This window comes from Cercospora beticola, chromosome 7, assembly GCF_033473495.1.
Source record: "Cercospora beticola chromosome 7, complete sequence".
NCBI classification, from domain to species: Eukaryota; Fungi; Ascomycota; class Dothideomycetes; order Mycosphaerellales; family Mycosphaerellaceae; genus Cercospora; species Cercospora beticola.
Window position 1 is genome coordinate 2,910,187 of NC_088941.1, and position 26,925 is coordinate 2,937,111.

The 26,925-nt window shown below is 52.8% G+C and overlaps 3 protein-coding genes across 3 annotated transcripts; 2 read left to right on the forward strand and 1 right to left on the reverse strand.

Moving 5' to 3' along the window:
* Positions 1 to 744: 744 nt before the first annotated feature.
* Positions 745 to 13,263, reverse strand: RHO25_011376 (uncharacterized protein; the record flags this gene model as incomplete). Its single annotated transcript, XM_065603402.1, has 2 exons — positions 745 to 4,013; positions 4,134 to 13,263. 2 exons carry the CDS (start codon positions 13,261 to 13,263, stop codon positions 745 to 747), a joined length of 12,399 nt encoding a protein of 4,132 aa, XP_065459474.1.
* A 1,041-nt stretch (positions 13,264 to 14,304) lies between these two features.
* On the forward strand, positions 14,305 to 21,044 carry RHO25_011377 (uncharacterized protein; the record flags this gene model as incomplete). The annotated part of the gene is made up of 5 exons (XM_023601781.2): positions 14,305 to 14,808; positions 14,868 to 15,028; positions 15,081 to 20,154; positions 20,217 to 20,390; positions 20,451 to 21,044. 5 exons carry the CDS (start codon positions 14,305 to 14,307, stop codon positions 21,042 to 21,044), a joined length of 6,507 nt encoding a protein of 2,168 aa, XP_023451325.1.
* A 611-nt stretch (positions 21,045 to 21,655) lies between these two features.
* RHO25_011378 (uncharacterized protein) lies at positions 21,656 to 25,743 on the forward strand (the record flags this gene model as incomplete). Its single annotated transcript, XM_023601780.2, has 2 exons — positions 21,656 to 21,826; positions 21,880 to 25,743. The coding sequence occupies 2 exons, from the start codon at positions 21,656 to 21,658 to the stop codon at positions 25,741 to 25,743; spliced, it is 4,035 nt and encodes a 1,344-aa protein (XP_023450859.1).
* Positions 25,744 to 26,925: the final 1,182 nt, after the last annotated feature.

Genomic DNA, 26,925 nt, shown 5'->3' on the forward strand with positions numbered 1-26,925 from the left:
AGACTATCCCATGGATCTAGTAGCAGTCAATGTGATTTGGCAGTGAGAGGCGGAAAAGCTCGGAAAGTGGAATTATTGCGCGGTCATGAAATGATGAGGCGGCGAGACTGGCCATACCGGGCCCTATACCATGTGGCAGATGCCTGCTTCATTGCACTGCTGATGCAGTGCCGGCCTCTTCATCACACGGGGGGCGAAGTCAAAGTGGCTGTGCGCAGCAGTATGCACGTGTGATAAACAATGGTCTTTGCCATGAGGGGGCATTTCTGGCCGCCAGTTCCTCGTCCAGAGCACGCCTTCAGCTTCGCAATCTTGAGACACGTGTGCGGTTCATTGGCCAGCATTCGTGGAAGCTTGAAGATCCGGATCCGAGATAAGATGCGATCATCGAAAACGCCATTGAGGACAGGGTGGGAGGCGGCTACTGTAGGCGCTCAAATGGTGCTGTATGTTGCCGCGGCCAGATGCATGAGAACAGGTGCGAAGCAGCAAGCACTCATGCTGGAGATTGACCCAAGGCAGCACCCGAGGTTATGCCAAATTGTGCTTGCATTGCCAAGACATGAACAAGCTCCAAGCCCGCCTTCCCATAATGCAGTGGTCGAGCTTTATTCAGACTTCATCTGTTCTGCTGACAAGAAGCGAGGCATATAAGGTACCGATCTATGGTACAATGAAAGAGAAAAAAAAATGATGACGAACGCTCATTGGAAACTGCAATTCTCACGCATATTGCTTTCTGGTCTACTCTGCCAACATGGCCATCCGATGAAGTGTGTCCCTAAAGCACCTCACAAACCTCTCTCCCTTCTCAGCTTCACAAGTATACGCAACAGAGAATGCAAATCCTCCTTCTGCAACATGTCCCGAAACCTCGAAACTGGCCACAAGCCTCCACTCATTAGATGACTCTGGCGGACGCGCTCCCGGTGGCGTAGGTCGAATCTGAAACATGGAATCGCTCTTTTCCTCCAACGACTTCATCGAATCTCCCAAAAAGTTGAGGAACAGCTCATACACATCCTCACAATCTTTCTGTTGCTTGTGAGGAGAATAGTATTTCGAAGCAAGATGTGACCAGCTGTATCGAGGCAAGGCGCTGTGAGCGGCTTTGGATGATTGCACGACTGTCTGCAGGTTCGCCTCCTCGCCCTCCTTCAGCTTCACTTGGACTGGGAATACGCCCGTAAACCAGCCCACCGTGCGCGAAAGGTCTACTCCGCCTGCATCGCGTCCATTCGAAGTGCAGTAGCATGGTGGAAGTTTGCTTGCCCGCTCTGGAAAAGCCTCTGCGAAGCTGGCAACGATGGCGCCGACGATGATCTCGATGGGCCGAGCCTGAAATTTCGCAGCGAAGTAGTCGACAATGGCCGACGTCTCTTGGGCACTGACGTTGAAGCTGTTCACTATCCGCATGGTCTTCTTCGCCGTGCTCCAGTATTCTGGCTGCGCCTGGACGGTTTGATTTTGGGAGGATCTGGTGATGTTTGTATTCAGATGTGCTATCGCAAATTGCTCTTGAGCACGCACCCAAGTCAAGAAGCTGGTCGGAGCCGCGCTTACGAATTCTTTTCCAGCAAGGATATGCTCCAAATCTTGCACGATGATGCGCCAGCTCCAATAATCAGAGACCAAATGATTCAGAGTGATGAACAGGTCTTGATCAGAGCTTGAAGGCGTACCGTCGAAGAACACCACAGACAGCAATCGTCCTTCGTGGAAATTCAGCTGCTGGCAGCAGCGTTGCATCAAGGGCAGGCGTTTCTCCTCGGCGATTCCCGTAGCGACCTGCAATTCGTACGAAGACTGGGAGTCTTCGTGGAAGCACTGCGTCCACCGCGACTGCTCGTCCCGCGCAAATCGAGCTCGAAGCATCTCATGACGCGCCATCACTTTCTCGATGGCAGCACGAAGTATCTGAGGTGTCGTCCTAGATTTGAGCTCGAGGTACACTGTAATGTCGAAGCCATCGGCGGAGGAGTGGTTGTCCAGGTACCACTGTTGCACAGGAGAAAGCACAACGCGTTCGTCAGGCCGAACAGGCTTGACTCCACGGAAGACTGTGAGCACTTCATCGGCTTTGTCGTCGTCGGTGTCGGTCGCGGCTGTAAGACGCCGAATGGTCTGGAAGCGGAGCAAATCACCCATCTTCAGTTCTATCCTTTGCTTGTGAGCCGCAGCTATTACCTGCATGGCTGTGATTGAGTCGCCTCCGATGTCTGACCACCTGGACTCGACCGACAGTGAGGAGACAGGCAGTGTCAGAGTCTTTGCCCAGATTTCTTGTAACACGCGTTCTTTCTCCGTTGCTGGTGCTGTGAACACTGGCTTTGATCCTGTCTCTTGTATTGGTTTGATAGTCTGACCCAGCCTGCGGAGCTCTCGACAATCCAGCTTGCCCGTCGCGCTGATCGGAATCTTGGTCAGCGGAAGGTATATGCTTGGTATCATATAGCTAGGGACCACTTCAGCAAGTCTAGGATCAAGTTCCATCACCATCGACTGCACATGACGGACCACTTCCTCTTCGCCCATGTCCTGTGCTCCTTCTGGCAGAATGAACAATGCCAGAACAGGCTTTCGAGAGGCATGAGGCTTCACCAATTCAGCTGCGACCGCCTGAGCTTGATGCCCATTTTGGCTGTTCAGCAGTCGCCTACAGTGGAATTCCACCTCGCTGAGCTCCAGCCTCTGCCCTCGAATCTTGACTTGAGCATCTTTGCGACCCAAGAATGAGAGACTGCCATCTGGTTCGTACCGCACAAGATCTCCAGTACGATACATTCGCTGATATGGTCGCGGGCTGCCTTGTGCCGCAAATGGCGGAGTGTCCACGAATGACGCCTCAGTAAGTTGAGGTTGCCCAACGTAGCCTTGACTGACAAGCGGTCCCTCCAGCCATAGCTCTCCCACACAGCCTATTGGTGTCAAGTGCTTGCCAGTATCAGGATCTGCGATCCAAGGAACGAGTCCGGCGCACCAGCCAACATGAGCAGAGTCGCGCATGTCCGATGATCCAGTAGCAACAACAGTACACTCACTTGGCCCATAGATGTTGCGATGCCGAAGTCGGCCACCTTGCTTGAGTCTGGCGAGCAGCTCTTGTCCCGGCGTCTCGCCCACCACTTCAATGTGGGCTAAATTCTGCAGTGCGTCGTCGTCAATGAGACTAGCAACTGTCGGCGTGGTCGCTATCCAATTACTGTTGAGTCGAATCATGCTTCCCGAGATATCCTCCTTACGCTCTGCATCGCTTGGTATGCAGAGACAGCCGCCAGCGTAGAGGGTGTGTAGCAAATTGTACCATGCCATATCCCAACTGTATGAAGAGAAGTCGAAGACCCTGCTGCTTGAGCCGAGGCTTAGATGGGGTGACTGGTGGCGGAGAGCGCTCGAAAAGTTTGCGTGCGAGGTGATGATGCCTTTGGGTTGACCTGTGCTGCCGGATGTAAAGCAGAGGTACAATGTGTCGCTAGGCTTTGAGATGTCTCGTACAGGTTTGCGGGATGGTGTTGAGACAGCAATAGCCTCGATACTTTCACGGTCGACCACAACCACTGGTACACCTTTCGAAAGGAACTCTGCCAATCGGCATTGCAATTTTGACGAAAGAAGCAATGAGACGTCGACCTGTTCCAGTATAGTGGCAAGGCGATCTGTTGGCAGGGAAGCGTCGAGCATAATCGAAGTACCACCGGCTTTGATTATTGCCCAAGCTGCGACTGGGTTCCACATCGACTTCTCAAAGAGTAGAGGCACGATTTTCCCAGGTCCGATGCCACGCTGAACGAGGTACTGCGCAAGTCGTGCCGACAAGGTGTTCAGCTCTGAGTATGTCAAGCTGCCGTCCCAGGCGCAGATTGCGGGAGCGGCTGGTCGAGTCTCGAAGGTCTTTGCGATGAGATGATCAACGCATTCATCGACTGTCTCAGGTACTGACCCATTCCATTGCCAGATCTGCTGGAGGTCTTCATTTCCGGCAGCTTTGACCATGGCTATCGTAGTATTCTCATCTTTTTGGTCAGCGACTTGGCACAACTTGCGAAGGATGTGCTCAAGCTGGCGAGCAATGCGGGATATCCTTGCATTGTCGACTACCTTGGCGTCAAAATTGAATTGCAGATGGAGCCTACCATTTTCATGCTGCTCGCACTCCAGGACGACCCCGTATGGTCCAAGAAGCGCAGCGGCTGAGTTCGATCGGATCTTGACTGACTCAATGATTACTTCACCATTAGCACTCTGCCAGCTCTTGTCGCTTGGTGGTTGGACAAGTAGCAATGTCTGGAAACGACACGCCTCTTCCGCCTCCGGACTCGCTTTCGCAATCAGTCGCAGGCCCGTTTGATCCCACGGAGTCATCTCCATAGTCTGTTCTTGCACATTGCAGAGCAACATCTCGACGGTGAGATCAGAGGCAACAGAAACTCGGACAGGCACAGTGGCCAATGTCGGCGCGGGCATTCGATCGATGCCTGGAATGTCGATCTCTCTGCCGTTGACCACCGCGCCAAAAACAGTTTCGGTTGTGCCTGCATAGCTTGCAAGCAATGTTGCCCAAGCTGCGCGAAGGATAACTGGCAAAGTCACGCCTTGAGTCGGAGGATGCAGGTTCTCGACATTGTAGCTAAAGGCAGACTCTGGTCGGGGCAGATAGCTTGGCTCAGGAAGTGGTGGAAAATGCGTGACCTCGATCCCTTCGAATTGCCTGCGCCAGAATGCCTCAGATTTGGCACTGTGGGTCACGGACAAGGTGTGCTCGACAAAGGGATGGAATGGCGTGAATTGAGGGAGGCTCTGGCCCTTGTACGCCGTCGACAGCGCCTCCAGTATGAGTGAAGCTGACCAACCGTCATATATGCCATGGAATGCTGTCCAGTTGAATTGATATTTGCCGGTAGTCCTGCATCTCCTCAGTCGCGCCTGGCTCAAGGGAGCACCGAGATCGATGACAGCAACCGCTCCAGGCTCTTCTTCGTCTCCGTCTTCTGGCAATAGCTCGTCGACTAGAGAGGGCGCGTGCACCACTTGTACGAGTCCCTCTTGGCACGGAATATCCACAATGCTTGTACGAAGAATGGGTATGTGTCTGCAAACCGTGGTCCATGCTTTCGCAAAGCGCGATGGCTCAACATGGTCTGGAAGGACCATATTCCAGTGTGCCACATAATCACCGGGACGTTGCAGCGTTTGCGACATCATAGCCACTTGCATTGGAGTGCAAGGATAGACGTCTTCGATGTCACCTCCAGCAATGCCGCAGGATCTTGCAGCGTGAAATCGAGCAACAGCTGTGTCAGTTGACAGGAGTGAGTAAGGCCTCACCACTGCTGTTCCTGCAGGCTCCGACTTCAATTTCGTTCGCGGTTGTGTCCCGGAGAGTAATTGTGCCATGCCGTGTAATGTAGGGTGTCGGATAACATCGATGGCTGTAATGGGAAGTTTCTGTCGTCGTGCCTTTGCTGCCAACTGAATTGCTTTCAGGCTGTTTCCTCCAGAGGCCACCCAGTCACTGCTTTTGGTAATGGAAGATTCAGGAAGCACCAGCACGTCCGACCAAAGTTGGCGCAGAACCAATTCGTCTGATGTCAAAAGCGGCTGAAAGTGCGTCTGAGCCTCAGTCACGGCCGCTCCTGCTTCTCCGTCGAAAGGGCGATCGATGAGCGCAGAGTACTTGAGCAATTCTGAAACATTCTTCGCTTCACTCAGAGCCTTCAACAGGCGTCTGTCTGTCTTGCCAGAGGCGTTCAGGGGAACCATCGAGAGCGGGACGAAGATGTCTGGGACCATATATGGCGGAAGGCAACCTGACAAAATCTTGCGCATAGCTTTTGCCAGGGCTGGCACCGGCGCAAGGAGCTGTGGGCTGTCCTCACGGGCATGCGAATTGCCTTTCGTTCCTGTTAAGAAAACGACAAGGAGTGCGTTCTCCGTATCATCCTGAGGGCGGACGAGTAGCGCAGTGGCGTGCCAGTCCACAAATTTCTTCCTGATGTGGTACTCAATTTCGCTCAATTCTATTCGAAATCCACGCACCTTGACTTGGAGGTCTTTGCGGCCGCAGTGGGCAAGAGATCCGTCAGCGTTCTGAATGACCAGATCTCCAGTCTTGTAAAAGATCTGCTCGCGATTCGACGACGATATTGCTCCAGCCCATATTGGCCTCGATATGAAGGCTTCTGCTGTCCTCTCGGCGTTTTGGATGTACCCGGCCGACACAATAGGTCCTTCAATCAGCAGCTCGCCGACCCGCCCGAGAGGCGAAAGGATGTTGTGGTCGGTCTCATCGACAACCCAGTACTTGCAGCCGTTTGGTAAACCCAGATTGGAGATCTGGTCAACGTTAATATCAGTGCAGCTGGAGAGCGCGGCAGTCTCTGCAGGACCGTAGCATGCCATCAATCGAAGCTTTGAGCGCCAGAGCTCGACTGCATCCATGGTTAGACTTTCTCCCATCAGTACCAGAGTTTGTAATGTCGAGGCCATAGAAGGGTCCATCAGCCGTGCAAGAGATGGCGTTGTGTACATGAAATTGGCTTGTGTCCGGCTGATGGCACCCTCGACATCGTGCAAACGCTCTTCTTCAGTAGGGATGCAGATGCAGCCTCCGCCGAGCAAGGTTTGGAAGATCTCGACTATGCTCATGTCGAAAGCAAAGCTGGAAATCTGTAGCATTCTTGTATTCGTGTTGATCCCGAAGGGTTCGAGGTGACTGATCAAGCTAGTCATGATGTTGGAATGTCGCACCTTGATACCTTTAGGCTTCCCTGTGCTTCCCGAGGTGTAAATCACGTAGGCAAGATTCGACGGATCGCCATCGATAGCAGCCACTTCGTTAGAATCTGGCAGCTTCCGAATCATGTCTAGATCCAGAGTCAAAATTCGTGCGGAAGAAGACAGCGCTTCAGCCTTGTGCTGTAGCTCTGAAGCACAAATGATCACAGACGCGCAAGCATCTCGACATATCTCCTGCAGACGTTGTGTCGGAGAGTTTGAGTCCAGTCCAAGCACTGCCGCGCCTGCTTTCAAGATTCCGAGCATGATGACTACCGGGGTTGCCGATTTCTTGTACAGAAATGGTACCACTTGTCCTTCGCGTACTCCAACTCCGCGCAAGCGGCGAGCAACACGTTCAGCCAGAGAGTCGAGTTGTGTATAGCTGAGTTCAACGTCCGGCGAACAAACGGCCGGAGCACTCGGTTGCCGTTTGGAGACATGTGCAATACGCGTGTGAAGGCATCCTTCTACTGTGCTGACGTTGCTGCTATTCCACTGTCGGAGCAGTTCCAGTTCGTAGTCGCTCATCGTTAGAGTTTCCGACAGCTTTCTCGACCCATCTTCGCGTGAGGCTTCGTATATATGTTTGATGGCGTGGTCATACTGATGGATCAGTATATTCAGCTGACGGGCATCGAGGATATTGGCGATCGACTTCATTTCAATTGTCGTCCCCTCCGAGCCCACGATGCAATCGATCATCAAGTCAAAGGTGCAAAATTCTGCGTCTCTCGTGCGGACGTCTCTGAAAGTGCCGGCGACAGGGTCATGTTCTTTGGTATCTTGCTGGTCTATCCTCAGCACGTGAGCAGTCATTTTCTCTTTCTCTGCCTGGTCAAGTCCAGAACGGTAGCTGGAGAGACTGTGCATGACCATAGAAGCTTCTGCCGAGTACTTGGTCGTTGCATCTAGCAGCTTTTGGAAAGAATCCTCATGAGATACATCAAGGGCATAAGGCAGAACAGTGCCAAGTCTTCCACTGACGTTTTCAGCATTCAGCAAGGGCGAGTCGTGGCCATCGATCCATACACCGAACAAAACCTTCGACTGACCGGTTCGCCTGGACAAACAGAGCGCCCAGGCAGCCTGGAGCAATGCTGATTGGCTCTTCACGTTGTGAAGATTGTTATCGAGTACAAGAGATGCAGTTGATACCTCTGAAGATCCTCTTTGGGTGACGGCAGCCCGTGTAGGGAAACGAACAGCATCGCCATGATGCTCAAGTCGTGCTGCCCAGCTTGCTATACCGTTTGCTGTCAAGCTTCCATCGTTCAGCGAATGAATGATGCCAGCCATCGACAACAATTTCGGACTCTTCTCGCCGCGCAAGGCTCGATCGACGATGTCGAAGCACTTGCGGACTGTCCATCGATCTGCAACCGCCGGGTGTGCTGAAAGCACGACGAAATCTTGGCCATCCTCTTGCTCAATCCTCCCGAGACGGCATAGTTGGCCTCCATAGCGGACGCCGATATCCTGGTCCCATGCAAGGTACTCCTGGAGGTCCTCGCTTTCAGCCCACTGCGGGCGAGGCTTAGTCACGACTTGCAAATTTCCATGGCTGCTGAGATTGACAATACGCGTGCGTAAAGCGGGAATGGAGGCCAGTGCCACTTCAAAAGCTGCGCACAGATCATCGCAAGGCATCTCTTCCTTAGCCGGTACGACGTACTGCTTCATGCTCTGAGAAGCATCGTTCATTGAAGAAGCCAGCGATTCAGTTTGTAGAGTCGTGCAGGGAAAGACGTCCTCGACAGCACTCCTAACAAGCTCACATTGTGCTGCTGCTTGGCGACGGACTTCGTCAGCGGTCTTGCTGTCAAAGGTTTCGAATGCGGTCATTTTCGCGAAAGGCGGCGTGATTTCGCGAAGCACCGAGAGCGAAGGTTTCGCAGGTCCAGTTATGATCGCAGCCAACGCGCTCTTCACTGTTCCCACGATCTCGTGCGCCACAGAATCAGAGACCTGCTGTTTCTGGTAATTCAGCCTGCATAAGATCACGTCCTCGTCATAAGCGACATTGAGAACCACCGCATATTCTGTAGGATCGTGTACAGCGGCAATCTCGATTTTGATCGCCGTGCTGTCCTCGGCCAGATTCTGTGGTGGCAATTTCTGGATAGACAAAGCAGTGTTGAACAGAGGTGTGGACGAGGAACCTTGAATCGCGTGTAGCGAGCAGTGGGGATGTTCAATGCTTCGAGCAAAGTCTTCTTGCGTCGTAGCAAGGAGTGCAGAGATGCTGCCAGACACTATATCACACTTCACTGGAAGCATCGATATGAGTGGGCCAACAATATCAGCTGCACCATCCACGGAGTGTCGATCGGAGAAGACATAGCCGTAGCAGACACGGGGACAGCCGGTGTAGCGTCCTAACGCCAGAGTCCAAGCGACCTGGAGCAAACTCGCGGCCGTAGTCTCATGCTCGTGGCAAAAGGCGTTTATTCTTGGCCCGTTCGAAATGCAGTCGTCAATAGCTCCACGAACAATCATCGATTCAGATGGCTCTGATATGGCGCCAGGTGCCGATATTAGGCATGGACGTACGTCAGAGAGGTACTCCTGCCAGTAGGCTTGGGACGAAGCTTCATCGTACTTTTTGAGGTGAGAGACGTAGTGCGCAAAATCGAGGGACTTGGGAAGGCTGGTCGTGCTTCCGTATGCGCGGCCTAGCTGCTTACCTAGCAGGAAGATCGATGTCGCATCGGCCAGCGCATGTGAGATGTCTAGAACCATATATGCCAATGACTCCGAGGCTTCGATCAGCAGCAAGTGATGAGAAGGTCGCCCATCTTGGAACATCGACCTGGGCAATTCCAAAAGGGCGGCTGTGTCGTTCGGATCGCTGACCATAAGCGATGACAGGTGAGAATATGCAACCTCAGGCTCATTCTGATCGAGGACGACTTGCTGGAAGGCGCTATCGTCAATCAAGCCGCTTGTGAAAGTCGTTCGCAGTATGCTATTGGCAGAACACACAGCATTCCAAGCGTCACCCAGTCTCTTGACATCGATCTTCTCTTGGCCTTGCGCAAAAGTGACCTTGAAGACAATGCGATCCAGGTAAGCTCCCTCAGTATCCCTTGCTTGCGCAAACAGAATACCCTCCTGCATTGGCGTGCAAGGCAATACAGAGTTTACGTCCGATGGAGTGAATCCAACTTGCGTGAGACGCTCGCTCATCACTTCATCGATCTCTTTTGTGTTTATGCCTTCAGGCCCGGCATCTGCGACTGGGGCTACATCGTCGAAGTTATTCACCTCTGAGATTTTCTCCGTGATTGATTCAGCCTTCTCAGCGGCTTCTGCAAGACTCTTGCTGAGCAGTAGTGATGCCACAGAAATCCTGTAGCCCGCCTTCCGAAGCCTCGTGGCTGCCTGCATTGCAGTTATAGAATCACCTCCCAGCGCAATGAAAGACCTTTCTTTATGAAGCTGTGGCTCCGGCATAGAAAGTACTGATGACCATACTGCTCGCATTGCAATCTCTTGGGCTGTTAAGACAGAGGTGAGGCCGTCGACTGACTCGGTATGTTGCTGGTCCGGTGAAAGCCAGGATGACGGATCTTGCTTTGCTACCCACTTTTTGATTGCTGTGCGGTCAAGCTTTTCAGACACAGTCCGAGGAAGTCGTTGCACAGCAAGCCAGTACCTGGGAGCCATGTAGGATGGCAGCCGTGTGTCAACGTACGCTTGCACGGTCTTCAGGTGCTTGGCCATTTTGGCGTGATGATCGCCAGGTATCTCACCCAGTGAAACATCGTTTGGGATAGAATGATCATTGAAGGAAAGAATGGCCACCACGTCTTTGCGGCCTGGAGAAGACGAGTGTACTGTGACCATAGCGTCTCGAACGATATCGGCTTGACACACAATGTGGTGCTCGACTTCGTCCAATTCGAATCTGACTCCTCGGATCTTGACTTGGTTGTCCTGCCGGCCAATGAACGAGATGGTTCCATCCGGATAGTACCTTGCCAGGTCACCTGTGCGATAGAATCTTGTGGGATGCGGCGGTTGAACCGATCGCTTCTTAGCCCAAGTCGGAGTCTGTATGAAAGCCGCTGCTGTCTTCGCTGGCTCATCCATATACCCTCTGGCCACAGTCACTCCTTCGACTAGCAGTTCTCCTACTGACCCAATGGCAGCAAGCTTGTCTGGATCTGCAGGATCCGTGATCCAAACGGCGCAGCCCAGTGGCCGACCGATGGTGTCCTGGAACGGCGCATCCGGAGTAAGCTTGTGACAAGTGCTCATTATGGAAGATTCGCATGGTCCCCAGGCATTGACGAAATGGATCTTGTCTCCCCAGATTGAAGCGGCGTTGGGGTCGACCACCTCGCCAATTGATGTAATTCTTCGGAGTGCTGGTACCTCTGACGGCGAGAGAGTACGAATCAGTGTTGGAGTCGAGATGGCGAAATCGATGCGCTGGTCACGAATGTAAGCAGCTAAGCCCGACTCGCGATCTTGATTTGACGGAATGCAGACACAGCTGCCAAATAGAAGAGCCCCAAAGATCTCGCAGAGGCTGATGTCCCATACGAGGGATGCGAACTGCAAATGCCGATCTCCAATACCCAGCCCCAAAGGCTCGCGCAAAGATGTCAACGCAGTAGCGAGACTACGATGTTCCAGCATGACGCCCTTCGGTGTGCCAGTGCTTCCGCTGGTGAAGAGCAGGTAAGCCAAATCATTGGCCGAGACAGTTGGTAGATCTGCTTCGAGAGATCGAGGGTATTCCTTGATGGTATCGAGGTTGATTCGCAAGAGTTGCGCGCCCTCGTTGCTGGGCTCGAATATCTCCTCCATTGATGTCAGTACAATCTTCGCGCCCGATTTACCAATGACGAGCACTTTGCGAGCGAGAGGATCGGTCATGTTGATTGGAACACAGCAACCACCCGCTTTCTGGATCGCTAATAACGACACCACAGCAAGCAGAGATCGGTCCACAAGGACAGCAACCCGGTCGCCTACGACCAAACCATTGCGAATGAGTTCTTGTGCCAAGCGAGTGGTCATATCATCCAGCTCTGCATATGTTGCAAACCCATCCCATGCGTCGACAGCCTTTTCTTGGGGAGCACGAGAAGACTGCGCTTGGAAAATACCATGTAAAGACTGCTCCACGGGTTCTGGGAAGGTCGAATTCCAGCTGAACAGTTCCGAGAGATCCTGTGGGCTGATGCGTGGTATGTCGCCCAGTTTTAGCGTCGGAGGAGAATTGGTCAGGATCTGTAGGAAGTACTCAAACATGTGAAGAACTCTGCGCATCTGTCGTTCATCCATGACGTGGGGATCATAAGAGGCATCCACGACGACATGTTTCTCTGCCAATTGAAACGCCAGAGACAAGCAATAGGGTGCCAGACCCTGAACAAATGAGCCCTGAGAACCTGTTCCTCCGTCACGCCCTCCCGCAACGTGCGGGTCAACATTGATGATGGTCTGGTATGATGATGCAACCCGTGCCTCCTCACTGACGGCACGAATCTTGGCCATATCATAATGAAGCGCATCACTAGAATTCACCTGGCGGCGTTCTCGAGCGCGAATCTTGATAAGTTCTGCAATGGTCGTACTAGAGTCCAGTTTGACCTGTACAGGTATTGTGGTTGCGATTGGTCCCAGTGTGTTTGCAAGCTGGCGAAGCCGCGGCACTCGGCCCGATAGTAATTGGCCAAACGCGATAGTGTCGCCACTGGTATATGTCGAAGCGACCATCGCCCATGTTACTTCGACGTAGAATGGGATCTGAGACATTGTGACTTTGCGGCTTGTCAGCGCAGGGCACGCAATTTTCCTGGAGATGGAATTTGTGGCGAGCGGTACGTGACCTTCTGGAAGCGCGGGATAAATGCTTGGTGTGTGTGAGAATCGGCCCTTCCAGAATGCCTGAGCCATTTCCTCGTTGATGGTCGATAGATAGTCGATGAAATTTTTGTATGGCGTTCTCTGTTCGACGGCTTGCCCTCGATACTGCGCTGCTACATCTTGCAGCCATGCCTTCGAAGAAGTAATATCATAGATGGAGTGATGAATCGTGATGACCAAGGTGCACTCGATAAGTGCAAGTCTAAGCAGGGGTGAGCCTAAGCCCATCTGCTTCTGCTCCGCCTCATCGCGTCGTAGGTATTCTTCCAAGTCCGTACTCCGGTCAAAGGCTGGTGGGTTCCGTAGAACGACTTGCACAAGGCCTGCGGGAAGGTCTACGATTCGAGTGCGCAGCACAGCGTTGCGGCGCGTTATCGTATGGAAAGCCTCGCAGACTCGGTCTGGGTCCATGTCTGCAGGAATCGTTGTGATCGAGCGGAAGAAGAAAGTGTTGCTTTGTTTAGTCGATCCGGCAATAGCTGCACGTTGCCATGGCGAACAAGGATATACGTCCTCGATATCATCGACTTTCACTTCGCACGCCGCTGCAATTTCCAATAATGCCTCGTCTCCCAGACGTTGAAGTATATCTCGCCTGCCTTCCATTACTGCGTCTAGGGTTTGTCTGGGATTATAGTCTGTGTACTTGGCTCTGTCGTTCCTGGTGTTTTTGGCCTGTAGTATCAATTTAATACTGTTGATTCTGATATGAGAAGAAGGAGGAGTGGCAGGACAAGGCAGTGCTTCACTATTTAGTGCCGCATGGGTCATATGCATTACCTGCTAGGTTGAGTTCTAAGGCTCGGCGAACATCTCTACTAGCCTCCGCACTATCAGAACACCTCCTTAGACACGTGCTGATACCATAGACACCCGAGGCCACAATCAGTAAGATAGTCAGCCCGCCGGCGAAGTTCCAGTGGACGCGCCATCTGAGATCTTGGTGAAAGCGCCGTACCCGAGAGGGGAGTGGTGTGCATCTCAGTCGTTGCGTCAGCGCTAGCCGATCCGCAAGCACGTGGGCGCTGCGGAGTAGATATGAGCTTATGTCTACATATGTCGCCAGCGATGGTGCGCGTTTGACGAAAACGCCGGATTATTAAGCAGGTACGAAGTGCTAAGGCGCCAATCTCGGTCCGCAGCGGCCCAGCCCGTCTCCGCAGGGTCCAAGTGTCACCACGACATCTCGTGTCGCTCGTTTGGATTGATCACTATTCGTACCTTTGAAGGGCGGCATAATCAAGATGAAAGTGGCGCGAGGACGCTTACTTCGACTAAGATCACTCACACTTACTCTAGACACTATTCAGCGTGCTCTGCGTCGCATCTTACTCGCCAGCGATATGGCTCAGTCGAAGACGCGAGATACCCAGCCTTCTCCCGACTAACATTAGACCGTAAGCCTTCGCCACCGATTCTCCGATCCTGTGCCGATCATGGAACATGTGGTCCAAACATGTGTTCCCCGGCACACCATAGGCCATCGCTGGGGCTGTCACGGAACAGAAATGCCTTGCCTATGTCCGTCGGGATGGCGGGTTCGAACAACATCCGGTTCGACTCCTTAAGAGGTCGACCTCTGGCCTCGCCCCATTCCTCAATTGTATACCACACGGAAGACTGGACGTGACTCAAGCCTCCCCAACCATGAAGGATAACATCAACACGAGAGAACCCATTGCGGTCATTGGCTATTCCTACAGAGCACCAGGGACAGGCCGCAAGAATTTATGGGAGTATCTGGAGGAAGGCAAATGCGCATGGTCGAAAGTGCCAGCAGAACGATTTGACCATGATGCATTCTACAATGCCGATAAAGACAAGGCCGGCTGTATAGCCTCCAAAGGAGGCCATTTTCTCCCGGATGATGCTTACGCCTTCGAGCCTGCCTTCTTCAATCTCAGAGCAGATGAAGCTCGCCAAATGGATCCGCAACAACGCATGGCTCTTGAATGTGCCTTTGAGGCAGCCGAACATGCCGGCATCACAATCAATGAGCTTGCCGGCTCCAATACAGGCATTTTTGCTGCCAACGGAAACGTTGATACCGCTCTCGAACTCATCGCCGATCTGCCCACGACTTCGAAATACACCGCGACTGGCACAGCCTGTTGCATGTTTGCCAATCGATTATCATATTTCCTGGATGTTGTAAGCATGGTCTCTATAATCGTAGACGAGCAGAGCCATGCTGATTCTGAACTTCCTAGCGTGGTCCCTCCGTGGTGATTGATGCAGCATGTGCAAGCAGTTCCTCGGCACTTCACTTGGCTGTGCAGAATCTTCGGTTCGGAGAGTGCGAGTCGGCTTTCGTGGTCGCGTCCAGCTTGGCCATGACACCGGCTATGTGGGTTACTTTAGATACCATGGGGTTAGTGCCAGCAATCTCCTGCGGCACTTGTAGTTTCGCTGACCGCCGATAGTGCTCTTTCGCCTGAAGGAAGAAGCTACTCGTACGACACAAAGGCTTCCGGCTTTGGTCGTGGTGATGGCGCAGCTTGTCTGCTGCTGAAGCCTCTTCGCAAGGCCATTCTTGACAATGATCCAATTCAGGCTATTGTCGCAAATACAGCTTGTAATCACGGCGGAAGGACAGATGGGATCACTGTACCATCTTCGAATGCCCAAGTCAATCTCATGCGCCGTGTTCACGAAGAGATCGGCTGGAACCCCGCGGAAACGACAGTTGTTGAGGGTCATGGCACCGGGACACTGGTGGGCGATCCGATCGAGGCTCGGTCTGTAGCAACAGTCTTCGGCGCAGATCGACCACCAGGGAACCCGATATTCCTCGGCTCGATCAAATCTAATATCGGGCACGCCGAGAACGCTAGCGGGTTGCTCGCCGTAATAAAAGGGATCATGATGTTACAGCACGGCATCATTCTTCCCACAGCTGATTTCGATTCGCCCAATGCAGTGGTGGCAGACACTGGCATGCTGAAGGTGCTGAAGAGTCCACAGCCGTGGCCGCAAGACGCACCGAAAAGGGTCTGCGTCTCGAACTTCGGCTTCGGCGGAGCCAATGCCTCCGCTCTTCTTGAAGCTTATGAAACCGAGAGTCGCTCACAGCTACTGGATATCAATGGTCGTGTTGAAAACTTGGAGGTTGGCGCGGCTGTCTCATCGCTTTCCGAGCACAGCCTTGGAGGCACTGCACAAAGGCAGCTTCTATTCACGTGCTCCGCGAGGACAGAGAACAGCTTGCGTGCGTATCTTGCGTCTTTCGCAGAATACCTTGAGAATCAGGCGAAGTATTCGCTTGAATCGTTACAGGATATTTGCTACACTCTTGGACAGCGCCGGACCCACTTTCAGCATCGAACGGCAATTCCAGCCAACAGCTTCTCGATGCTCAAAGATGAAGTCGTGCGCCTGGGAACGAGCGATGGCAAGCTTACGAAATCTAAGAAGGTCACAGTAGCCTTTGTCTTTACTGGGCAAGGCGCGCAATGGGCTCAGATGGCCACGAAACTGGAGCAGCACCCTGTATTCACTTCTACTTTGGAGCGTGCTGAGAAAGTTTTGCGAAGCTTTGGATCAACATGGCTATTACGAGAAGAACTCAACAGATCGGCCGAGGACTCGCACGTCAACGAAGCCAGCGTAAGCCAGCCTGCTTGTACTGCCGTGCAGTTGGCGCTGGTGGAACTGCTTCGCTCTTGGACTGTACTTCCGAGCATTGTCACTGGCCATTCGAGTGGGGAAATTGCAGCCGCGTATGCCGCCGGGTTCATATCATTTGAGACCGCTCTAGCACTTGCCTTTTTCAGAGGTGAAGCTGCTACGCGTGCTTCGCAGAATGATAACCTACGCGGCGCTATGATGGTCATTGGCGCAAATGTAGAGGAAGCCACTGCACTTTTGTCGTCCTGCAGTGACTCTGGATACGCCACGATTGCTGCAATCAACAGCCCAAGCAGCATTACGTTGTCGGGAGACGTCAACGCTATCGACGAATTACACCGAACAGCAACCTCGAGAGGTCTATTTGCCCGGAAGCTCAAAGTGGATGTTGCCTATCATTCACGGCACATGGAGTCGGTCGCAGAATCCTACCTGGAAGATGTCAAGCCACACTATGCTAAGAAGAGCGATCACCCCACCGCGATGACCGACGTGATCTTTGTATCGTCAGTGTCCGGTCAAGTCGAGGCTGGAGATGCGATCGATCCGTCTTACTGGGTGAGGAATCTTCTCCAACCTGTGCGCCTGGTTTCCGCCATTGAAACAATGTTCTCGGAAGCTGTCACATCGCGCGTACCTGCTCCGAACATCGTGGTCGAAGTTGGACCCCACCCGGCACTCAAAGGACCCTTCGAGCAAACACTGGATGCTCTGGAAAATTCTCAGGCTTCAGCCAACGTGACCTACATGCCGACCCTGACCAGGGGAACAGAATCTAACGATGCAGTTATGGCATTTGCAGCACTTGCTTTCACCAACGGAATCAGTCTCGATCTGGCCTCTGTCAACCAAACCGATGCTGGCGAGTGTCATGTGGTTACCGACTTGCCTCGATACGAATGGGACAAATCTGAGAGATATGCCCATGTTTCACGTACAACGAAACATTCAAGACGACCAGGAAACGCATATCACGCGCTGCTCGGATGGGCAAGTCCACACAATGAAGGAAAGTCTCGGTCTTTTCGACAAGTCTTCACACTGGACGAGATGCCCTGGCTGAGAGGTCATCGTATCGCAGGCGAGGTCCTCTTCCCCATGACCGGCTACCTTGCGCTTGCATTCGAGGCAGTGCGCAGTGTCAGCCCCAACACTGCGGTAGGCGCTTTCGTCGTGCGAGAGTTTCATGCCAAGCGTGGATTGCAGATTGCGGAAGAAGAGCCAATTGACCTAACGACCAAAGTCACCCCATTTGCGGTTGGACCCAACACTTTGTCAAACACTTGGTGGACCTTTGAGGTCATGACATGGGCCGACAAGCAAGGATGGATCGTGCACGCTCAGGGCCAAGTCAGCGTCGAGTCCTCTACAGAGATCAACAACCCGGACAGCGCGGCATCTGCGAAGCTCCTGCATCGTGACGACCTGCAAGCTATTGACACGGACAGTGCGTACAAAACGATGAGAGGCGTAGGTCTGGACTACGGGCCTGGCTTTGCGCTCATCACCCAGGTCGCCTGGTCGGACGATACTGCAGTATTCGAGATCCAGATGAAAGATCTGGATATGTCTATACCTTCGGATTCCGACTTCAATCTGGCAACTAGTATCGCAACGAGCGACAATTTGCTACATGGTACCGGACTGTTGAAGACATTGAACGGAGACATGCAGGGATTGATCCCTGTGTATTGTCGACAGTTGAGGATATTCGACAAGGTGCCTGTCACTGAGTCCTCCAAGATTACAGTTGTCACTCGTCTCATCAGCGAAGACAAGAAGCTTGGCAGTCTTACTTCCTGCACGACCGCTTTTGCGCATGTCAACGGCTCTCTCACGCCTGTGGCAGAGCTCCTCCATTTGACCTCGAGACATAATTCTGGAGTCAAGCGAAATCCATTCCTCGGCGATGGGAAAGCCGAGACGTACAAGTGGGATCTTGCACCTCTTCAGCCAGCTCTGCCGCAGGCGAGCAAATCCGGACCGAGCATCTCAATCACTGTCAGTGGCGTTCTGCGAGACGACGCGGAGCAAGATTTCGCCAAAAATGTATCCGATCGTCTGAGAGAACTTCCTGGATACGACGCCCGCATCGTGCCATATCATGGCTTCGTTGCAGATGAAAGCTCCTACTTCATGTTCATCGATAACGGATCTCAGAGTATCACGAGAACGTTCGACGAGAAGTCTTTCGAGACGATGCGACAGCTGCTTCTGGGCAGCGCGGGCATCATTTGGGTCATGCCAGAGCACAGTAGGCCAGAAGCACACACCATGATAGGCTTCCTTAGAAGTTTACGTCTCGAGGATGCTCCAAGGCCTCTGTTGCTCATAAGAGACGTAAGCATCGACGACGCAGGCGTTGAGGCAATTGCAAGTGTTGCTGGTCGACTGTCTGGCACTGATGCGGCAAAGCATTCGGAGCAGGAGTTCGTTCTGTCGGGCGGCGAGCTCCTCGTTCCTCGACTGGTTCCGACCCCTAATGCTGCGGAGCTTCTTGGATTTGAGGAGAAAGAGGTCGAGAAGCGGATTCAGGCACTCGATGAAAGTGGCGAGATGTCGATCAAAGACACTGTCCAAATGACAGTCGACTCCGTCGGCAGCCTCGATTCCATCTACTTCCGCCGCGTTGACCTGCTCGCTCAAGAACTTGGCGATGACGAGATTATTGTCAAGGTAGAGGCAGTGGGCGTCAATTTCCGCGATCTTCTGCTTGTACTTGGCTCGCTCCCATGGCACGAGCCAGGTCTCGAGGGAGCTGGCACGGTGGCAATGGTTGGCCGCAATGTGACATCTTTCAAACCTGGAGATCGTGTGTTCTACTCGTCCATGCAAGGTGGATTTGCAAATTACGTCCGCATGTCGCATTTGTATGCCGGAAAGCTCTCGGATCGTTGGACCTTTGCACAGGGTGCGACGCTCTCTGTCGCGTACAGCACCGCTATCTGGTGTCTGGAAGACGTTGCTCGCCTTCAATCGGGAGAATCCGTTCTGATCCATGCTGCGACTGGCGCAGCCGGGCAAGCTTGTATCGCCATCGCGAAATTGCTCGGTGCCAACATCTTCGCGACAGCCGGCACTACAGCAAAGAGGCTGTTCCTGCACGAGACTCTGGGCATACCAGAAGAGAACATCTTCTCCAGCCGAACGCCAGAGTTCCATGACCAAATCCTACTTGCAACCGGCGGGAAAGGTGTAGATGTAGTCGTGAACTCTCTCAGTGGAGAGCTGCTCGAACGCACCTTGGATATCGTTGCCGAATTTGGCAGGTTCGTGGAGATTGGAAAGAAAGACATCCTCGACAACAACTACATGGGACTCCGCACATTTGAACGTTGCATCTCTTTCACGAGCGTCGATTTGAGGCAGAGGCTGCTCAAGCGCCCGCAAGAAGCTCAACGATTCCTCGCAAGCATAACAGAGAGACTTGAGTCAGGTGGTATCAGCCCGATTGCTGGTACTGAGGTCCCTCTTTCTGATGTTGCGTCCGGACTGCGGAAGTTGCAGACAGGTGACAATATTGGAAAGGTCGTGGTCAAAGTATCACCGACTGATACCGTTCTCGCGGAGCCTCCTGGAGCTGGCGGAAAGCTATTGACTGACAAGGTGACCTATGTGATCACTGGTGGCACGGGAGGAATTGGCCGCTCGCTGGCATTGTGGATGCTCGAGCATGGAGCGAAACACATTGTCTTGCTAGGCAGGAGTGGATCCTCAAGGCCTGAGATTGCCGAACTGACGCGGAAGCACCCTGGTGTTCGAGCTGTTGCATGCGATGTGGCCAGCAGAGCAAGCCTTGAAGAGGCGTTGAAGAGCCTTCACGACTTGCCTCCCGTTCGAGGCGTAATCCACGGAGCGTTGTATCTTCGGGTAAGTCACCAAGATTGGGGACATGCAATGCTAAATGAACTGCTACTAATGACATCGCACAGGACGCCTTGCTTACGAACACGACTTTCGACGACTGGCAAAAGGTCTCTGCGCCCAAGATCGACGCTGCTTGGCATCTGCATGAGCTGCTGCCTCAACTTGAGTTCTTCATTTCTCTGGCATCCATCACTGGCGTGACAGGAAATGCTGGACAGAGCATTTACGGAGGTACAACGGTAAAACTCACTCTTAACCATTGCCCCTGCGCGGAAGTTTGGCTGACTAGATCGATCTAGACCTTCTTGGAAGCATTTTCGGCGTACCGAAGAGAGCAAGGACTCCCAGCGATCTCGATCCAGCTCCCTATGATTGAAGACGCGGGCTATGCACTAGATAACGGAATGACTAAGTCTATGCGCGAGAATACGGGCGTTTGGCTGCAGATGCCGCAGATCGAACACCTCGTCGAAGAAGCTATCATCGCATGCAAGACCGGCCAGTACGATGAAGCCGTCCGAGCTACCGCTTTTGTGCGAGATCAGCAATCTCCAGATATGTCTGCGATTGGCGAGCGGTTGCACATGTACTCTGCTCTGCGTCAACAAGACAATGCGGCGGCTGCCACGCAAGGCTTGAGCAAGTATAGTGATGCTGAATCGTTCTTGCCGGCATTGATGGAGCGAGTTGCAACGCTGGCAGTGATGGATGCTGACGAAGTCGATCCTGATACTGATCTCGTCGAGTACAGTTTGGACTCTTTGGTTACTGTTGAGCTGCGGAACTGGATACGACGAGAGACGGGTCACGAAGTGGCTCTGAACCAAGTTCTCACCATGCCGAACCTCAGGGCATTGGCGGAATTTGTGTTTTCACCTGGGAGTGCTTCGTAGTAAGCTGCCGTGAGCAGCCTGTAAGAGTTTGAAAGGCATAAAGAACTTGTAGATAATGAGAAACGTCCTCAGTCTCGATTAATGTTCTCCTTCACTTTCCGTCAACTGTTCGCTTGATGAGGCCCTGCTTTCCGCACTTATCGTAGGTGGAATGGCCTCGTCATCGCTGTATGGTCCCAAGTATGCCAGTGTTCATCGGCGGCTTGTCACGGTGCTTTAAGGCCGTACATGTGCTTCGATGCCTTGTCATCCATAGTCTTGGCGTAATGCATGGGCGAACGGATCTTCGTTGTTCCGAGTGTTGCCTTCCATGTCTGTAGACTGCTCGTCTCCAACAAGCACATTTCGAGCCTGCACCAACACTGTTCAACGCTCTTCTCCAGCCAACCTCAACAACATGTGGCATCAGAACTGCTATACTTTCTGTTCGAGAAGCTCGGTGACTGCGCGAGAAAGGCTTGACTCTGGCTGAGAATAGCACGCCCCGTGAAGATGTATCACATAATAGCCCGAAAACACCGGGGACACAATGAAGTCTCCAGGAGAGTCTCATAGACTACTGCTTGCGGCCCCGCAGCGTCGCATGTCATCCACGATACTCATGCAGAGCAATGGGTGAAACACATTCTGGATTCACTCCAGGCGAGATCGACGGCCACGAACTCGAAGTGCTAGGCGACAAAACTGGAGATACGCAAGTACGTATCGCAGACGAAGATGTGGCAAAGTCCAGCAAAGATACGAAGAAGGAGGATCCCCAAGGTGGCATGAGATACTACTGGGTATGTTCTTCGATGATTCTCTCCACTCTAGATACTAAACGCGAACCCATCAGCGAGTATTCGGATATGCCACAGCCTGGGATACCATCTTCTATACCATTGCAATCCTCGCATCCATCGCCCTGGGAGCCATCGGCCCACTCATGACAATAGTCTTCGGCCGCTTCATCACGAAATTCAACGACTTCGTTTCCGCGCAAAATTCCGCAAACCAATTCCTCCAAGATGTCGACCAAGCGACCGCCATGCTCGCCGGCCTTTTTGCTGCAAAATTCGCACTGGCATATCTCGCAAACTTACTTATCAGCATCGCCGCAACACATGTGACCTGTGCTCTCCGGGCAGACTACCTCCGCAAAACTCTCAGCCAAGAGATCGCGCTTTTCGATAGAGAACAGCAGTCCGTGGCAACGCATTTGACGAGCAGCGGCGATACGATCAATCTTGGAATCGGAGAGAAGTTATCGTCGTTAATTCAAGGTCTGGCAGTGTTCTTCGCCGCCATCGTAGTGGCTCTCACTGTGAGTTGGAAACTCGCACTCATCACGCTAAGTTTAATCCCAGCATGGTTCATCATCGTCGGCTTCGCCATCTCCAAGGATACTAAAATCGAAGCTGCGAGTCAGCAAGCACTTTCCCAAGCGACGAACGTTGCGCAGGACGCGTTTGGACTTATCAAGACTGTGCGGGCTTTTGGTGCTGAGCAGAAATTACTGGCCAAGCATAATGATCTTCTGGATGCTGCGAATGAAGCCGGACGCAGGAAACCACTGATTTATGGGATTCTCTATTCTTCTCAGGCTTTTATCGTGTCTTGCATATTCGTGTTGGCTTTCTGGCAAGGCTATGAATTGTACGAAAGCGGCGATATTGGATCCAGCGGACCGGTGTTTACTGTTCTGCTTTCAGTCTGCATGGCAAACGGTGCCATTCAACAAATCGGACCTCAACAGCAAGCTGTCGCGAATGCTAGTACAGCAGCAAAAGCCCTCTTTCAGACAATCGACAGACCTTCACTTCTGGATCCATTATCAGAATCCGGCCAAAGATGTATGCAACAAGGTCAAATCGAAATCAAAAATCTTACATTCGCGTATCCTCAACGACCAGAGATCAAAGTACTAAAGGATCTCAACCTCTTCATCCCAGCTCGTAAAACCACAGCCCTGGTCGGCCCAAGCGGCTGCGGAAAATCCACCCTCATCGCCCTCCTCGAACGCTTCTACGAAATCCCGTCATCCTCCTCACCAGACCAAGCAGGCTCAATAACCCTCGACGGAATCCCCCTCTCTCAATACAACACCCGCTACCTCCGCAGCAACATCGGTCTCGTCCAACAAGAACCTACTCTCTTCTCCGGAACTGTATTTGAAAACGTCGCAATGGGTTTCACAAATAAACAACAAAACCTTCCATTTCAGACTCAGAGGGAAATAGTACAAGATGCCTGTCGACAATCTAACGCGCACGGTTTCATCATGGATTTACCAAGAGGGTATGCTACGAATATTGGGGAGAAGGGTGCGATGTTAAGTGGTGGACAGAGGCAAAGGATTGCGATCGCGAGAGCGGTTGTGTCGAATCCGAGGATCTTGTTGTTGGATGAGGCGACGAGTGCGTTGGATCCGGGGACGGAAAAAGTAGTGCAAGCTGCGTTGGAGAGCGTGATGAAGGGGAGGACGACGGTTGTTATCGCGCATAGGTTGGCGACGGTGAGGAATGCGGATAAGATTGTGGTGTTTGGGGAGGGGAAGGTGCTAGAGGAGGGGAGTCATGGGGAGTTGATGAGGAGGGAGAATGGGAAGTATGCGGGGATGGTTAGGGCGCAGGATTTGGGTGGTTCGGTTTCGGTTGGAGGACTGAAGGAGGAGGAGGATGAGAGGAAACGGCGGCTGAGCAATGAGATGTTTTCGTTGCAAGATTTGTTGGATTATCATCAGACTGGATCGAGGATGAGCTTCGACAGCGATAGCAAGGGGAGCTACGAGAGTGATGAAAAAGATGATGATGTCGAGGAAAAAGAAGATGTCGACGACATGGAACTGGAACGGCAAGACATCCATTCATATGCCACCTGCAACCGGACCTCAAGAGACTTTACACGCGCCCGACCCGAACTCTCAACTCCCCGCGTCACATCCGAAGGCCTCAAACACTCCCTCCTCAAATGTTTCTTCCTCATGCTCAAAGAAAACCGCCCTTCCCACTGGCACCACTACCTCATCCTCTCCTTCGGCGCAGCAATCGGCGGAGCCGTAAACCCAATCCAAGCGATCCTCTTCTCCAAACTCAACGATGCCTTTGTCTTGCCAGAAAAGGAAGGTCAACGACAAGCGACTTTCTCCGCACTCGTTTTTCTCGCCATGGCGTTCGCCACAGCCATAAGCTATTTCTGCGTAGGCTACACCTGCCATATCATCGGTCAACGACTCGCGACAAAGTATCGTCGGGAACTACTGGATCGGTATTTACGCATGGATCAAGAATTCTTCGATCTACATCATGTTGCGAATTTGACGACGAAATTGAATGATGTTCCGGCTGCGATTCGAGAGCTCTTGTCGTCGAGTATGGTTGTGATTTCCATCGTCCTGGTGAGCTTGGTCGCTTCTAGTATTCTAGGTATAGTCTGGGGCTGGAAACTCGGACTTGTTCTGGTCTTTGGCGGTCTCCCAATTTTGATTGGCGCTGGCTATGTGAAGATCCGGTGCGAGAATCAATACGAGGAACAGAATGCGAAGCATTTTGCGAATAGTGCTGCGTTGGCGATTGAATCTACTGCGGCTATCCGGACGATTGCGTCGTTGACGATGGAGCCACAGGTGATGGATCAATACAACGCGGCTGTGCGGAAGGATGCGATGAAGTCGATTCGGTACTTCGTCTTTGCTACGGCACCGTATGCTTTGTCGCAGTCGTTGGAGTATTTGATCATCGCTCTCGGATTCTGGTATGGGTCTCGTCTTGTGGCCAGACGCGAGTACACGACACAGCAGTTCATGGTCGTCTTCACAGCGATCATCTTTGCCGGACAAGCTGCCGCGGCGTTCTTCTCGTTCAGTAGCTCGCTGGCCAAAGCTCGATCTGCGGTCAATTACATCCTTTGGCTACGCACGGTTGAGAGCCAGATTCGGGAGACTTCGATCAACATGGGTAAAGGATCCTCTGGAAGCCAAGCAGAAGTGAAGTTCGATGGCGTGGAATTTCGATATCGAAAACGGCCGACTGTGTCTGTTCTCAAGGGGATGAACTTCAGGATAGAGTCTGGTCAGTACGCGGCATTCGTGGGACCTTCGGGCTGCGGCAAGAGCACAGTCATCAGCCTCATCCAAAGATTCTACGATCCGTTATCAGGCCAGATAATGCTGAATGGGCAGGGAGTATCAGCCATGTCGCCTCACCTGTACCGCAAGCATATATCGCTCGTGCAGCAGGAGCCGGGATTGTTTCAAGGGTCCATTCGGGATAACGTCACGATTGGCCTCGACGAAGAGGTATCCGACGATCGTGTGCGAGAAGCACTTCGCATGGCAAATTGTCTTGACTTTGTCAGCTCATTGCCCGAAGGGCTGGAGACTGCATGCGGCGGAGGTGGAAGTCAGATGTCTGGTGGACAGAGACAGCGAATATCGATAGCGCGAGCGCTGATCCGGAGACCGCAATTGCTTCTTCTTGACGAGGCTACATCTGCACTGGACACGCAGAGCGAAAGAATTGTCCAGGAGTCTCTGGAGAGTGCCAGATTAGGGCGAACGGTCGTGGCTGTTGCTCACCGGCTGAGTACAGTTCGCAATGCGAATGTGATTTTCGTGGTCGGTGAGGGGAAGATTGTCGAGTGTGGTTCTCATGAGGAACTTCTTCGAGCCAAAGGGTTGTATTATGCCATGTGCCAGGCCCAGTCCATCGGCTTAGAATAGAGAAACCAGTTCCTTTCGTAACAGAGGAATACACTTCGTGGCTGTTCCATTTCAACTCCTTTTCAAGAGCCTGCTTTGGCAGTTACTGGAAATGGTCGCCTGCTGAGTGTGGTGATCTTCCTGTTGCTGCATGGGCCCACCTCACTGTTGATCACAAAGGCTGAACGAGAGCGGCAGAAAGAAGGACACGTCTGAGAATGTGAAATGACCCACGTAGACTCGTACCGCTATGGTTTGTGCAGGTTCGCGGGTCGCCATATACTCACTGGTGTTACTGAGACAGATCAACGGGTGTGAAGAGACGATGAAGCCGCTCAGAATCCCGGTCTGGCGACGATGGGAGGGAGGGCTTCTCGATCGCTTCGACGCACGATCACTTGCATCAGAGATCTCATGCTGTTGTTGACTTCGGCGGATGCCGTTCGAAACGTCCTCGGTGCTCCGCACGCCTTCGAATCTCGTTCTGTGGCCCAGTACAATGGGGCGCCGCGTCAGAATAACGGCTTCTTCACACTCGAATCTCGGCTGCCAAAAGACTGCACGTCACGAAGGCTGCTGTCAGCCTGTCAGCGATGTTTGCCCGACGCCTCGTCACGTGGAGTATGCCGCGGGCCGACATGTTCCTCTGCCTGGGCACTGTCACGCGACATGGACGTCCGCATCCGACAGGAGCAGAAGCAGCGATATACGGATCTGCGGTTGCGCCGTTTGATGGCATAAATGAGGCAATTCGCAGGCTGTGGGCGGCGGTGAGGGAAGTGTTTCAGCTCACCGACCAGACGGAGGCGAGTGACGCTGGGCGTTAGCGGGCATCGCGCTGCAGTAGGCGATTCGTATAGACGTGCAATGAACAGACAGCAGGAAGCAGAGAATGGGCGGTAGTTGTCGTCGTCGCCGGTTGTTCTCAATCTCGGGTGGTGTTGTTGCGGATGCGGTTTGCGGATGGGATGGGCTTATCGCTCTCTCCACGTGTCGCAATGTTGCCAAGGCCGCTGCCCGATGCGCTGTCATGAATTGAATTCCAACCGACACTGACACGCGTGAATGAGACTGTTAAGGCATCTAACTTAGGGCGCAAATTGTACACGTCACACGATTGCCGCACGAGCTGCTCCTTCTTGTCGTAGTCACCGCGCTTGCCTCGCCCTTTTGCCTGCTTGCCTTGCCTCCGCGCCTCGTGCC